At 35.9% G+C, this 15,889-nt stretch overlaps 1 protein-coding gene across 2 annotated transcripts in view; it reads left to right on the forward strand.

Annotated features, from left to right (window-relative positions):
- alcam (activated leukocyte cell adhesion molecule) overlaps positions 1-11,488 on the forward strand; it is a 43,141-nt gene extending 31,653 nt beyond the window's left edge. Inside the window, exons 11-16 of one of the 2 annotated variants that reach the window (XM_012957314.3) lie at positions 1,011-1,144; positions 2,078-2,210; positions 3,387-3,425; positions 4,008-4,113; positions 5,671-5,786; positions 9,063-11,488. In XM_012957314.3, coding sequence (XP_012812768.1) covers positions 1,011-1,144; positions 2,078-2,210; positions 3,387-3,425; positions 4,008-4,113; positions 5,671-5,758 — 500 coding nt within the window. In that variant the 3' untranslated portion in view covers positions 5,759-5,786; positions 9,063-11,488. 2 annotated transcript variants of the gene reach the window in all.
- Positions 11,489-15,889: the final 4,401 nt, after the last annotated feature.

Raw genomic sequence — 15,889 nt, forward strand, 5'->3', positions numbered from 1 at the left:
AAACTGTATGCTCTTTGCCAAAGGGATCTATCGCTCTGTAATACTTCTTCAGGCAAAACACCTAGGGGGTTATTTATCAAAAATGAAATGTCCCTTTTTTCAATTTGAGATAAAACACAGCAAAATAACCCAAATGTGAATACTCGCGCAAGTATTTTTTGAAACTTTGAATAGTCCTCAGAAAAAACTTGGCAAGTAAAAGCTGGCAATGTCCTATAGAAGTCAGTAGGAATAGTCTCAAGCAATTTATTTGAGTTTTTCAGCCTCATTGAAAATAATTGGAGCAATTCTTGCTGGTCCACAACTATTTTCCGTAAAAATGGAAACTTTAGCTATTCGGTTCAAGTTTTTTCTTAAATAAACTTTGATTATTTCAAGGGAAAAAAACACGAGAAGTGTTGGGGGTGTTGTATCTGTGTTTTTTCTTATTTTCAAATTTTGATAAATTGGCCCGTAGTGTGCTTTTGTTGCACAATGTTTTATAAAAAGATTGTAATAAACAATGCATAGTGTATCAAAGTGTTGCAATTCTATACCTTTATATTGGTAAAAAGAACACTAAAGGGCTCACTAAAATAGATGTGATTTTTTTTTTTACATATTGATGCCAATGTAGTTGCATCCAAACATTTTCCTTGCAGTTCTGCACCATTGCACTAAGCACCATTTCATCTGTCCTTCCTCTTTTGCTGAATCATGTGCAAGTACTCAGGAGCCACCACCCCCATGAATGTGGCAGTAATTACAGGGTTATCACAGAGGTTTGTGTCAATGGGCCCAGCAGATTTACATGAAATCCCAAGTATGCATCATTTCAACATTGAGTGCTGAAAGTGTCACAGTTCTATTGAAAATGTTAGCAGCAACATGCATCACACACACATTTGGTTTGATGCATCAAATGCGGCAGTCACAGTTCTCCACACAAGCACAATTAATTAGAATTCTGGGGAAATTGTTATTTATTCACATTATTTATTAATAATTATTATTAATAATATGTTTTATAGGAAAACCAAGACTAAAACTTTCTAAAACTCCGTCCTCTGATGGGAAGACTAAAACAATTAGTTACGAAGTTGAAGGCTTTCCAAAACCAGAAGTGTCCTGCTCAAGCACAGGAAATTTAGTCCACTTAAACAAAGTACGTTATCTGTATTTGACTTTGCCTTATATGCCTTATATGCTTTTAGACTGTGGTGTAAATACTGTGGTGCAGATTTATCAAAACATGAGTTCGAATCCCGAATGGGAAAAATTTGGATTGTCGTACTGAACGATTGTAAACAGCGGCAAAACCGATCCGATTTTTTTTGCGCTAAAAATACGAAAAAGTCACACAAGCGTCAAAAAAGTCGCGCGAGTGCAGAAAAATGGATAAAATACTGCTAAAAACAAAAACATATGTTGTTTCTGAACAAGGAAGATGTGTCATGAAGCACAGCATGTTAAAGCATTATAAGGCATCCCAACCTGTAAAAGCTTAATCTAAAGTCTTTTGTGTACAGAATGGAAGAGTATAGCTGTGTCAGTATTACTGATTACAGCTTTGTTTAAAAAATGCATAGCCCCCTAACCTAGCCCCTCGGTTAGTGTTACCTGCTCATTCTGACACTCTTGAGTGCTGAATCTGCTGATCACACTGGCTGGAGGTGGTAGGATATTCTGGTAGGTTCGAGAGTACAAGCGCAAATTCCATCCTAGGGCGTGCTTAGGGGGCTATATTAAAAGCAATAAAGCTGTTGGTGGATCTTTCCAGATGACAATGAATTAAAACATGTCAGTATCACTTTAACTTGATTCCTACTGAAGAAGCAGACTTTAATCAAGAGGCAGTGCTATTACTAAAGAATTACAACCTAAAACTTGTATACCTGAACATTTGTAGAATTCTAAAACAGGATTGTGTAATCATAAGATCAAACCAAGGTCCAGATGATTTTTTTACACAATTTAGGCATACATGTGTGTGTGTGGTGAAAAAGCACTAAAATCATTGCATGTGTAGCCACCTTCATTTTAAAGGGTTCTCTTCCAATGTCCCTAACATACATACATACATTTGCTCTTTTAACAGACAGACGAGACAGTGATAAGTAATATAAGGTATTCTGCCAAGATCATTATCTCACCAGAAGAAAATACTACTGTAATCTGTGTAGCTGAAAACAAGCTGGGAAAAGAAGTTCGAACACTAAATGTTTCAGCAAGTAAGCAAATTAAAAAGATTTAACTTTTGTCAGAATAGTATTGTAACTGTGACTTGTGTTACTTTGTTGAGCAACTGAGCAAAAGACTCAGTCTTGTTTACTTTAACAGCAAATCATTGCATTTATGTGTATTTCCTATTGTTTCCTAGGTGACCTCAATAATGCTTTTATATACTATAATATAATGCTTTTATATACTATAATATACAAATAAACAAACTGTTCCACATTCCATTAGCTTTACACATAATGGTTAGGTACTGTTTGGCATAATTTCTTAAAAATGATATTGGTTTTTGGAAATACAAATTTTTGTAATAGGACATTATGACATTATTCATGAATTTGTTTCCTTTAAGGCTCTTCTGAGCATACTAAACTGAATAAGACTTTGTTTAGACTTAAGTTATAACATGGTTGAACACAGCAAACTGTCTTTCTCATGGCGTTGTTGGAGTCAGATTTTGATGGACGGTTAGGTCAAGAACATCAGTGTTGCGTGTTACCTTAAATAATGTATAGGAGCTAACTAAAGCCTGCATGTAGAGAGAGACAGATTGAGGACAGGGGGACAGTGAAAAGTAGCTTGAATTGTTAAGAAATGTTATGGCTTATTTGATTATGTTTTTTATTTCAAGGTTCTATGTGATATCAGAAATGAGATAGACAGACAGATAAAATACAAGTTGTTAAAGATGTGTTACTCGGTTGTGTCTGAAATTTGTGTGTCTCCATACATGTGTGCATGTAATTGTTTTCATGTATGTCATCTAAATTCTTTTTTCGAAAGAAAAAGTATTTCTTTAAGCTTTCCTAAAGTCTATGCTATGTATATGGCATAAGAAGAGAGTTAAACTGCTGCAGAAAGAGTTACAAGGCAACTAAATTTCCAACTGTAAAAAGAAGTATCCTGCCTTAAAGGATCAATATTATTACATATGAGAATTATTTTTGTTATTAACCTAGCCAGTGTATTTAAATAGGGATTCTAAAAAGGAGATTATCCATTAAATGCTTATTACTTCAAAGAAGTAAAACATTACCAATTGTTTTACTTGCACCAAGGGATAAGTAATTTACTGCTAAAAATTACAGCACATTATGATGGTGAAGGTGACTTTCATACGTCATCAAAATGTGTTTTTTTTAATTTAACCTCTCAATTCTTTATTTCAGTAAGCATCCCAGAGAGAGATGAGCAAAATGATAGCAGTGGTAAGTTGTAGTGTAAGGCACTTTTTCTCTTCCCTGAATATCTAACTTTCCAAATAATATCCTTCTTAGTAATTTTCCACTAATTTTTCTATCAGTCTGATTATAACAAGATGTTGTTTAGGCAAACTTTTTGATTCTGAAAAATATCTTTCTGTTGCACTTTAACTCCTAGAGCCTTGTCTTTCTAATTCACATGTTGTTTTTATAAGTCAGAATAATGTGTTTGGGAAGGTAAAAGAAATATATTAATCATCGGGATGATTTGTTCTGTTGTGGTATGTGCATATATCATTGTGGCAGTGTTGTCAGGCACACAAATCACTAAATCTACAGGAAACCTACAGTCTAAGTTTCATAAGAATGACCTGATGCTTTAAAGCCATTTTAAAGCCATCCTTGTACTTCATTTGTTAATGGAAAAGCCATTGGTTTAGTTGGTTTAGTTAAGATGGTACAGCATTGCTTTCTGACTTTCAGTTTGGAAGAACATGCATTAAATGCTTATTCAACTTTATATATGTTATAAAGGTGTATTCTTTCTAGGATGTGGTTCTTAATATTGCAGGAACTTTTTTTTTATAGATGACAGTAGCGATCATGCAAAACTCATTGTGGGAATTGTCGTTGGCCTTCTCCTGGCTGCACTTGTCGCTGGAGTAGCCTACTGTATATACATTAGAAAATCCAGGTAGGTTTTGACCTTTTATATATCTTTCAAGTTTGTTACATTAGTGTTTCTACTTTTAGAGAAATACATAAACATGACATGACCACATAGTTCTACTACATGAAAAGGTTTTACTGAATAATGTCGGAAATGGGTTTTAGAATGTGTATTACTCAGTATTAAAAATATACCTGAGGTTTTTTCGTGGTTCTTACATTTGATAAATAAGCAAAACTCAGCCCCTTTTTCTTTTTGTCTTTATGTTGCTTGTTTTTTGTGAGAGAGGTTTCCATGCTATAGTTTTGTAGAGATTCCTGAATGGCATTTTCCTATGTAAGATCTTACTGTGAACTGAAACCGTTATATTTTTCACTGCTTATCGTTGATCTGCTATGTAAACTTGGGCCGTTTTAGCTTGAATTTCTGAATCAAAATTGCAATTTTTACCAGTGTAAGTTATTTTCAAACTGAGGAAAGTCCTAACTATTCCACATAAATACTGGTTTCTAATGCATTGTTCTATAGGGCGTTAGAGCTTATTTTGCATGGCAGAAAAATAAAAAGTGATTAAGAAAACAAAGACTGTAATAATTAAGTGGTAAAAGAGCAGCAATCCCATATCATTTATGGCTTTCCATACACCTTTTAAATGAAAACATTTCTAATATAAGTCTTGTCAAGAAATATTTTATTTTCAGGTGTTGGTCATACAGACAGAAATATATATTGAACTAATTATGATTTTTCAGTTGAGGCCACTCATGAGTCATATTTTTAGCTACTGCCTGCTACTAAATCTCAATTCACTCCCAGCTCTCGTATTCTTGGTATGAAAATAATCACATTGCAGCAGGATAGCTAGATAGGATCCTCTAGACTTCTCTGAATCTTGCCAGTATCAACAGTATCCATGGATTTAAAGCTAATGCCTTTTTGCCTATGATTCCAAAAACTGATATTTCACAAGCTAGAATCGGCTAATGCCATTAGCAAGGTGAAATTGCAGTTGTGTTTATTCTTGGGTATATATATATATATATATATCTTTTCCAGTGGTCAAAGTGGAGTGTGTGGTTATTACTAACCCCATTATATAAGGGATGCATATATTATATATGGGGTAATGATATGAGTTGCTTAGTCTACAACAAAACTGGCTACTCTGGGGGTTCACTCAAACGCAGGCATGGCATTACCTTTTACCCAAGCAGGTGTGTTTTAGTGTTTTACTCTCAGCAGGGTTTTACACAATGCAGGTCACTTTTTATAATTCCATACAGTATGTGCAAACAAACAAGCATGTGTTTTCTTATGTTCTGGATAAAGAGATCACTCCCCACCCCACCTCTTATTTATATATAATGGATCATTTTTTTTAAATGTGGCACAGAGCAGATTAAATTTCTCAAAACATTTTCTAACTGGCAGAATTGGTTTTGTGTCTTGAGTTCAATATTCTTTGCTGTGGAGAACTACAGGTTATTAATAATTACAATCCAATACGATAATTTGTTTAGACAGATGAATACATCCTTTCTTAATAAACCAGTAATCCTTTAACATTCGAATGTGTTGTAGCCCAGGAACGAAACATGTAGGAAAAGAACTTGGAAACACGGAAGAAAACAAGAAGCTTGAAGAAAATAACCACAAGTCAGAAGCCTAAGAATTCTATAAATTGCAAAGAATTAAAGGTTGGAATGCATTGTATAAATCTTTTGATTTATCAAATTAAATAGTTTGTACTCCTTGTAATTCATTTTCTCATTTTCAATTTCAGGATACTTTTTTCATTTATTCTGAATATGTTTTTATATATATGTACATTATAGCTAATATATTTTGCATACTTAAGTATATTAGTAATAGTAATGATTGAAATTTCAGTTAATAAACAGTAGGGTTATTACTTTGACCCTGTACAGAAGTGCAAGAGCACCAAGGTCCACTTAGTGCTCATTCAAAGAGCACTTTTATCCACCAGCACTCCCTAACATGCATGTCTGAATGATGAATACGTTAGGGAGCCGGAGAGGAGATTACCAACATACGTCCTCCATCTGTCCTTCATGAATACAATGCTGTCTAACACAGGCAGCAATGTATTCATTTGGGGGACATAAGTCATAGACCTGTGACAATTCTTTTTATGTATCACATATTCTTAACAAAATTATTGTGGCAAACAAAATCTTTTGTATTACGGTTATAACCTTAATTTACTGTTTATGTTGGATGTGTTATTAAACACCTTGATTTATTTTTATTTTGTCGAAAAGCAGAATACTGCAGAACAGTAATGAAAAACTTCACTTTTGTTGATAGCTTCTGATGTAGAATACTGCTACCTCTAGAAGATTTGATCATTGAAACATAATCGTAGTGGAAAGAAGTTCTTTTTCATGAAAATTTTTAAAAAATATTTGTAATACAGGTACTTTAAGATTTTGCCTAAAAAAATGCCAAGCAAATGTATCTGGGCAGATAAAAAGAAAATGCAGGTCAAAGTGACTTAACGGGATATAAGTCATGTAGCACTTTATGGAGCACTTGATCTCTTTGTGTTTGAACAATATTTGTAATAATAAAACAGGTTTCTTTTACCTGTCCCCTTTTTTACTGTAGTTTTAGAGAAATATTTTGTAAAACTGCAGATTTTGTCCTGTAGTTGTCTGTTCCTTTCCTGCTTTCTGTAAGGAAGATGACACACAAGGAGATTAGTGGCCCCGCAATTAATCTCCTCTAGTGGTGGCGACTTATCTCCTTGAATGCTTTCCTTCCGGCAAGAATGAAAATCGATGGTAGAAAAACATATGTGTTGCTTCGGCTTTCAAAAGTAGCTTGAAGCGACTTCAGAAAGCTAAAGCAACACATATGTTTTCCTACCAGCATTTACATTCTCACCGGTAGGAAAGCATTTGAGGAGATCACCACCGCTAGAGATTAATTGTGGGGAGACTAATCTCCTTGTGTGTCATCGCCCTAAAACTACATGATTTAGCTCCAGCAGCTATAACACTATAGCTGTTTTAGCACAAATTTCCAATTTTTATTTAGGGTGCCTAGATCTAATTTTTACCCCTTGCTGCCTTTACTCACTTGCCAAAAAAAACAGTAGTTTTTTAAACAAGAGTTTACAGAGGAACTTTACCTTGATTTGGGCAAACACCAGTTTTGAAGAAGAAATTCATCTTAGAATTAACTTTTAGTATGATGCAGACATTGATATTCTGAAACAATGTGAAGGGTTTTTTTTCTGTTATTTTCTGGTTTTTTTTGTTCTACTTCCCTGTAACCTGAAATATATATTTTTAGCTTTTACCAGGTATTGCTGACCCTACCAATCACCCTAGCGATTCATTTTCAGGCTAGAATTTAATTGCTACTATCATGTTTTATTACGTACATTTTTTTAGATCATTTTGATCTTTCATTATGAGATTTAAATTTCTGCATGGTTACTAAGGTTACTGGGATCCTATCAAGCCTATTTGCAAATTGCATTAGAATACCGCTATCTACAAAACATTAAACGTGTCTGTCTTTTAAAGGACATGTATGGGCTCTGGCACACAGGGAGATTAGTCGCTCGCGACAAATCTCCGTGTTCGCGGGCAACTAATTTCTTCTCCTCCACTTACCTACTTGGCCCCCTTCCCTTTTGGCTCTTGGCTCTTAGGCATGCTCAGTTCTTCTTCTCTTCTGGGTGTCTGCTAATATTTTTTCTCCTAACCCCTGAACTCAGCTTAACCATTACAGTTCTCAATCAAAGCAGAAATTTATATAAAAAGGAAGTTCTGCCTGTGTGAGCCTGCATGTGTGATGAAATATATGCTGTATTATGCTATATTTGCAAACAGAATAGGTGCACAGATTAAAATGTAACTGATGATGTGTCAGAAGGGAAATGTCTGCCAAGTGAAAGCTGCCATTTGTTTTAGGAAAATGTGATTGCAAACAAAGGGGATATATGCAGTACAAATGATGCCATTTGGGTGGGGATGATGTGGCCAACTTATATATATATATTGTAGGAAAAGGTAGGGTTTACATGTCCTTTAAGGTAAACTTCCTAGGCATGCAGTCCACTGGATAAAATGTACATTACAGATACCCTCCCATTGACATCAACGACAGTTGGCTGCCCTGTACAATAATAATTGCCTGTATTTTGCATGAAAATCTTTAAAGACTGATTTTCATTCATGTCACTGAGAAGAGTGTCACAGAGGTTCAAAAGTGGTGTGGTCACTGCTGCAAGTAAAGTAGCAGCTTTCACAAAATGCCAGATACTTACCTTTATGATAAGTAAGAGACAGTATTTGTTAATTGTTAATGGCTGTATGTCTATGAAGATTCTCATTCATCCAGGTCATGATATACAGTATCTAGTAGAATTAAGTCTAAAACAACTGGACTTTTCTGAGTTTTTCTTGAAAACGTTTCACCACTCATCCGAGTGGCTTCTTCAGTTCAAATGACTGGTAGTCATTTGAACTGAAGAAGCCACTCGGATGAGTGGTGAAACGTTTTCAAGAAAAACTCAGAAAAGTCCAGTTGTTTTAGACTTAATTCTACTAGATACTGTTAATGGCTGTAGTTCTATCTTTGTATATACTGTCTGTGAAACCCAGTATTAGCTGTTTACCTAAATGTATTTCTGTCCCATCATTTAATAACCAGATATCTACTGCCCTTTCAAAAAAGTAGTTTTTTTGTGCGACCCACATGGTCCTATATCTGTTTTTGCACACAGTCTTAATGTACTGCTTTTGATTTTCTATATCCAATTCAGACCAGAGTATTATCCTTAAGGACTTTAAGGGGGCAGGGGCAGAGACTAATGTGATCTAACTTTGTAAAGCACTGTGTAATATGTTGTTGGTCTGTACAGAAAGGTTATATTAAACTATATTGTCACCCCATTTTTTAATTGTTCATAAATTAACTGATATCATTTATATTCATAGGAATGCTGTAAACACCTGTCTAAAGAATGGATGCGGATTGTAATTATGGAGATAAAAGGAGAAGCTGCAACTAGTCATGGTTGAAGTATTAACATTTGTACCAAGTTGTCCCAGGATTATAAGGAATAATATCTCAGTACCGGATAAACAAAAACTGTTCCAACAGCCATGATGATAGCTTACCATGTTGTGTTTTGTTATTTTTATGTAAATGTCTGCACTGAAAATTTGTTTTGCCTTTTATGTAAATTTTTTTACGTAGCTATTTTTATACACTGTAAGGCTTTGTTCTGGAGTTGCTGTTCTCGGATGTAAAGCATAATGTCATTGTTTTTTTTTTTCATATTTTACACTGTTGAATGCACAGGTAAACATGAAGTTCTGGTTGCTATCAGTAAATGACTATAATAACCAGCTGGGACATTTTGCCATTGCACAAATTATGTTTTTGTCAATATAATTTTAATTAATGCCCATTTATTAACTAAAATAAATGGCAGTTGCCACTACCATTGTATGATTCTGCTTGCAGCGACATAGTTGATAAACCTCACTACATGAATTCAAATGCTGTTACTGATAGCATATCAGATAGAACTGGTTTCTTATTTTTCCATAATTTATGAATGACTGGAATTCATGTTGTTCTATACTGCCTTACATTATCATAGAAAAAACACTAAAAGAATGTGCGCAACAAGGGGCAGATCAAAGGGATTATTTAAAGAAAGAATCCCAAATAATTTATAAATTTTTATACGCTTCAATACATTATGTATTTAATTAGAAGTTTCTGTTATTATTAGCATAGACTTTTGGAAAAAAAAGCAAGAATTCACTCTTCTTTCTGTCCTTGATCTTTTTTTCTATTTTCTGGTTTTATCAAGACAAAACGATTGCAGCTATTTGCACCATTTAGCCCATCCCCTGATAATGAAATGGTACAAAGGGGGGTGAGGGGTTTTGGTAAAAATTGGTGGAAATTGTACAATTACAGTAAATAGTGCTTGTCACCTTTTTTAACCTTCATCATTGCCCCTGGACTTGCAACTAAGGTTTACATAAAATTCTGTGTGATTAACACTCTTGTCTAATGGTTGGGATATGGCTTGTGCAAGCATATTTGGCTGGAAAGGTTGTGTCACTTTCATACTGTATTTAAGAGGAAGGCCATGGATCTAGTTTTTCTTATGTTTTGAAAGTCAGAAGCTTTTATGTTGTGAAGAGCTTTTGTTTCACAGCCATGCAAGTCAGTATTTAGCTCTCCAAGAGCTCATATTCACTTGTGCTTTTACTTGCATCCATTGGGTGCTCTTTTATGTACCAATTTTGCATGTGCTTAACTTGAAGTGTGAAGTGCTACATACTTAAAGTTTCAGATGGCACAGTATGAGCAGAAAAACAAAGTCTTTCTGTTACATTGCTACTGCCAGTACTTAAGGGCACATTTTATCAAAAATCATGTTGTCATGTTTTATTATATCCTGTAATCTTGAGTAATCTCCCTTGTGGCGATTGATGAACTGGTCTTGAATTTAATTGACTCTGACTGTAGCTAGGTTCTCAAAAGTACTGGAATAAGTTAATCTTTATTGAGTTTGATCCAAGAAATTATATTTGTTGCAATAGTTTCCTCATCACAACATTTTATGTATTATCCTGCCATTTAAGGGGGCCGGTTGACACTTGAATATATTGTAACATTTGAGTTTTCAAGAAACAAGTCAGTCTGAGCTAGAGCATTTTTTATAAGTGTTGAACATCAGGATTTTGGCATCACAAGATTTTGAATCTCATGCCATTGATAGACAAATCAATAATAAATAATGGGAAAGCTCTCATTAGCCCTATTAAACATGAACCTGAACCCTGAGCATTGATAAATGTGCCTCTTACAGTATACCCTTGCATCTGGCTTGTGTTTAGCAAATACAAAAATATGATGCACCAAAAATACAAGTAATAATAAGCACTAGGAAAATCGTCAAGAACATTTGTGGATATTAATTTCGTTCAGTGAAAAGTAAAATTGGCCATTCAGTCTGCTTGCAATTCACTGTAACCTGCTGATGAGACACAATCCTTTATTTTCTTGCTTTATGTTGCTGATCTGCAAACTGAAAGGGGTCAAGTTAACTTTATTTTGCTTTTTCTTTTGTTTCAATTTCAACAGGTTATAAATGCACCTTTATACATATTTATGTTATCTGGTACATAATTTATGAATCCTTGTCCACATAATAAAAATACCTAAGTATTTTGTTTTTTTTATTTTACAACTATAAAGAACTGTTCAAAATCTGTTATATTGTTCATGGATGGCAACTGTAATGTGGACAAATGCAGTAATCATCACAAGCTTTATGAAGTCATCTGTAAGTCTGTTTTCCGAGAATGTAATTAAAAAAAACTATTTACTACAAAAATTCATTGTCTTTGATAATCTTCAAGAAATGCGAAGTGGAAACAAATTAATGTTGATGATTATTTAGGGCAGTGATCCCCAACCAGTGGCTGTGAGCAACATGTTGTGCCCCAACCCCTTGGATGTTGCTCTTAGTGTCCCCAAAGCAGGTAGTTATTTTTGAATTTCTGACTTGGAAGCAAGTTTTGGTTGAATAAAAACAAGATGTACTACCAAATAAAGCCTCCTGTAAGCTGATAGTGTGCATAGAGGCTGCCTAATAGCCAATTTTAGCCCTTATTTGGCACCTCCATGAACTTTTATGATGCTTGTGTTGCTCTTTACATATGACTGTGGCTCACGAGTAAGAAAGGTTGGAGACCCCTGATTTAAGGTAAAATGATTTGAATGAACTTAATGAAACATTTTATTTTGATACATAATTTTGTTGGTTTCTGATTGATAAATGTCAAATAGAACATGTAATGGCATTTAAATACATTTGCCAATATGTGTGCAGATGTGTTTCTGTTAATTGGACATCTGGCATAACTTCTGTAGCTTATATTTAGGAACATCCTATGTTTGAAATGTTGGTGTAATAATAAGACTTGTAACTGAAAGGTAAATCTGTTACAATCAAGTAACTTATTTGATGGTGTATGTCATTTGAGGCCCACGGCACCTATATTTTATAAAAGTGTGATATTTGATACTTAAATGTATGTTATAGGAGGCCATGTTAGATACAGATAATAAAAGAACTTGGGTGGTTGGTGGAAGGGGTTGATCACAAGACAATAAGCATGAGTTACTGGACTTACAATGTTGGTGGATGATTTAATATTGTGTTTAGGTAGGGCCAGAACTAGGGGTAGGCAAAAAAGGCATATGCCTAGGGCGCAACACTAGGGGGTTCTAGGCACATACCTCTTCAGTCTGCCTACCCCTATTCCATTCCCTTGACCCCCCCCCCCCCCAGCCAGCTTACTCATCCTTGTAACCTGGGGCATAGTCTTTGCATGTTTGCTTTCCCCATCACACTGTCACCACACATGCATACACTTCTCCCTGTGTGCGGGTGGAAGTTGAATTGTGCAGTGGGCAAGGCCAGCTGGGCCCCCCACTGTGTTTAGGATTGCACCAAATCCAATTTTGGCAAAATCCCAAATCTTAAAAAATGGAATTGGCCGAAACCTGAATAGAATGCTAGCCTTAACCTTGCAATTTTGCAATCTAGTGACCTAAAGTCCTTCACTCTCTTGTGCACTAAGCACTAGATGTACCATATTACAGTGTGCATAGCATACATGTATGAAAGTTTTTCTCTCTCTGTCTATTAAGAGCTAGTGCAGTACTGTCTAACTGGTGGCCCACAGTACAAATTGTTGGACTGGTCATGATCAATTACTTGTCTAGTCATGATAGGTTTCCCTGCCTACTCTGCCTGCCCTTTGCTGCCTGTATGTGCCATACTCTGCTTGCCCTACACTGCTTGTTTGTGCCATAGTCTACCTGCTGTATGCTTCATGTGTATGCCATACTCTGCCTGCCCTATGCTGTCTGTGTGCCATACTCTGCCTGCCTTGTGCTGCCTATATGTGCCATACTCTGCTTGTTTGTGCCATACTCTTCCTGCCCCCTCTACCCTGCCTGTGTGTATGCCATAGTCTACCAGCCGTATGCATCATGTGTATGCTGTACTCTGCCTGCCCTATACTGCCTGTGTGCCATCTTTGCCTGCCCTATGCTGGCTGTGTGCCATACTTTGCCTGCCCTATACTGCCTGTGTGCCATACTTTGCCTGCCCTATGCTGGCTGTGTATGCCTGCCTATGTTTTCTGTATGCCATTTTCTGCCTTCCCTATACCCTAAGTTATTTCCTCCGCCATGTAGGCCAGAAATATTCTTGCTCTCAGTACCACTGAAAATGAACAGCACTGAGTTAGTAGTTTACTTAACAATTCTGCTAGTAGAACTACCTCTGAAAGTAGGCAACAAAGCTCTTTATAAATACTTACCAAGTCATGCATTAATGCCATATGACAAATTAGTTATATTTGAAACTTAACCAATTTAGGCTACTAAACTGCATAGAAGAAAATTTTGAGATTTGTAGTTGTGAACCCAAATATGGACCTTTGTAGAATGAAAGCAAATATAATATAAATATATACTTTAAATATACATTCATTCTGGGCAGAGAGGCAGGGCATGATATCACTGGGCAGGGAAATGACATCACATGGGGGTGGGTCACTGTCATCACGGGGGTGGAGCTATGGCTTGGCGATTGGCCAATCGCCGCATCAATTTTCAAGAATCCTTCCAGGTAGGCAGTTTTGACCCGGACAGCCCTCCCGAAAACCGGGCTGTCTGGGTCCAAACTGGACAGGTGGAAACCTTAGCTCTCTTCTAGCTAGTACTCCAGTTCCCAAAATGCCTTGCATGCTCTGTCATTAACAGACTAGAGGGTGAATCGCTGAAGTGTGCAAGGAACTGTGGGAATTATGTCTGTAGGGAATAGCAGAGGGCAGAGAGCATCCATTTTAACTTACAAATAAATAATAGCTAATGTGTATTGAAAAGTTGCTTAGAATTATTTTTTCTTTCATTATGCAAAATAAAATTGTATTTGGGTTGACATCCCCTTTAATATCTTCATTTGTTTTAATACAAATAATATCAGTTATCAGTAGAACGTAACATTTAAGATAAGCTGTTTTCAAAAAGCTTGCATGCATTTTTAAATCTCCCTTGTCCCTGTGTTTCTGCTTAATAGATTTATAAAATATTTAAAGTTTAAACAACATTGCCAAAAACTTCAAGTAATTATTACATGCAAATATGTTTACAGCATCCCAGAAATCAAGAAATGGAGAAATTACTTCAGCATTTTTTTTTTCAGTAAACCCCTAAAATCCTTAAAGCTTCTTTGCTCATCTCCTAAACTGCTGCCAAGGGAATAATACTGGAACAGACCGTATATTAAAAAAGAATAAGCAGAGTACCACAGGAAACTGAAGGTTGTGGTTGACTAGTGAGGTTAATAGCTTGCTGTAACATTTACCGGTTTCCAGCTGGATGCATTAGACAGGCTGCAAAATTTCAGTAATGCAAGATTAGAATTGACTACTTGGCAATCTGAATTTTGCCACTTTTCACCTCTTTTCAGTACTGCAGAGGAACTGTGGTTCCCTCGGGTAGGTGCTGTGCACAAAAGTATAAAAAGTTATTACCTTTCATTCTAGCAACAGCATTACTGAACTCGGAGTCCCCATGCACTCTGCACTAAGACACTTGCATATTTCCTCAATTTTAAAGGTTTGCACTGACAGTTCAGCAAAGCTTGCTAAATGGCGGCTTTCTAGCCAGAACCTTGCAGCCGGCAGGGATATTTTCTAGAGGAACACTACTTTACACCCTTGTAGTTTAGTCATGTCACGGGAATAATTTAACTTGCAGCAAAATATATACTTTTACTTCCTCTGTAAAATGTGAGGAATTTTATATACAGACTGACTGAGTGGATTCCACTGATGCAAACGGAATGTGTAATCACATATCTTATCACAGGGGAGCAATAAATCACTTTTACCTCTTTTGCCATCTTCTTTTCTGTCAGAATTTCTCAGCCGTGTGAATGAGATTTCTACAATCCCGCATTATTGCTTTGGTTCATGTGGCTGGCTAAACAGTAGTTCATGGAGGTGCATTTAAATGCCCACAAAGCAGTTATGGGAAAGGGGATGTACTTTTAATGTTCGTTACAATGGAACCAAATATAAAATGGAGATATAAAACAAATGACATCTACATCCCCCAAATGAGGTTATCATAGTTCAACGTGATTCAACACTCTTGTCACTCATATTAGTAGTCACCACATGCGAATATGTTTAAATACATCCAAGCTCAGTTGGTCCCTGCTGTAGGTGGGGGACAGCCAATCACAGTCCTGCAGTTACACAAGCAAAGACAGACTTCAGTTCCCTATCAGGTCAGCCTAGCTTTTACACAATGGGACCTACTTTTCATGCTGTGTTAAAAAACAGGATAAAATTCACCACACGTTACCAGGCTTCAGCGTGTAAAAAACTGTCATTTTTTTACCACCAGAACTTACATAAAATAATTATGTTTATTGTTACATAGAATGCATAGTGTCCAACCTGTGTAGCGAGGTTCAACAGTTTCAACAGCAATGTCTACAGCATGTTGGCATGGGCTCCCAACAGCAGTCCATAAACATATTTGTAGGTAACCTGACTTGGGATAAGACTAGTCCAAGTGTGGCTGTGTGTTACAAGGAAAATTAGATTGTAAGTTTCACTGCAGTAGTGACACATGAATGATTACACATTCTTTGCTCTGTATAATACGTTATAGCTATGAAAATGATGGATATCATATGCACTGATTG

Source organism: Xenopus tropicalis, chromosome 2 (assembly GCF_000004195.4).
Source record: "Xenopus tropicalis strain Nigerian chromosome 2, UCB_Xtro_10.0, whole genome shotgun sequence".
NCBI classification, from domain to species: Eukaryota; Metazoa; Chordata; class Amphibia; order Anura; family Pipidae; genus Xenopus; species Xenopus tropicalis.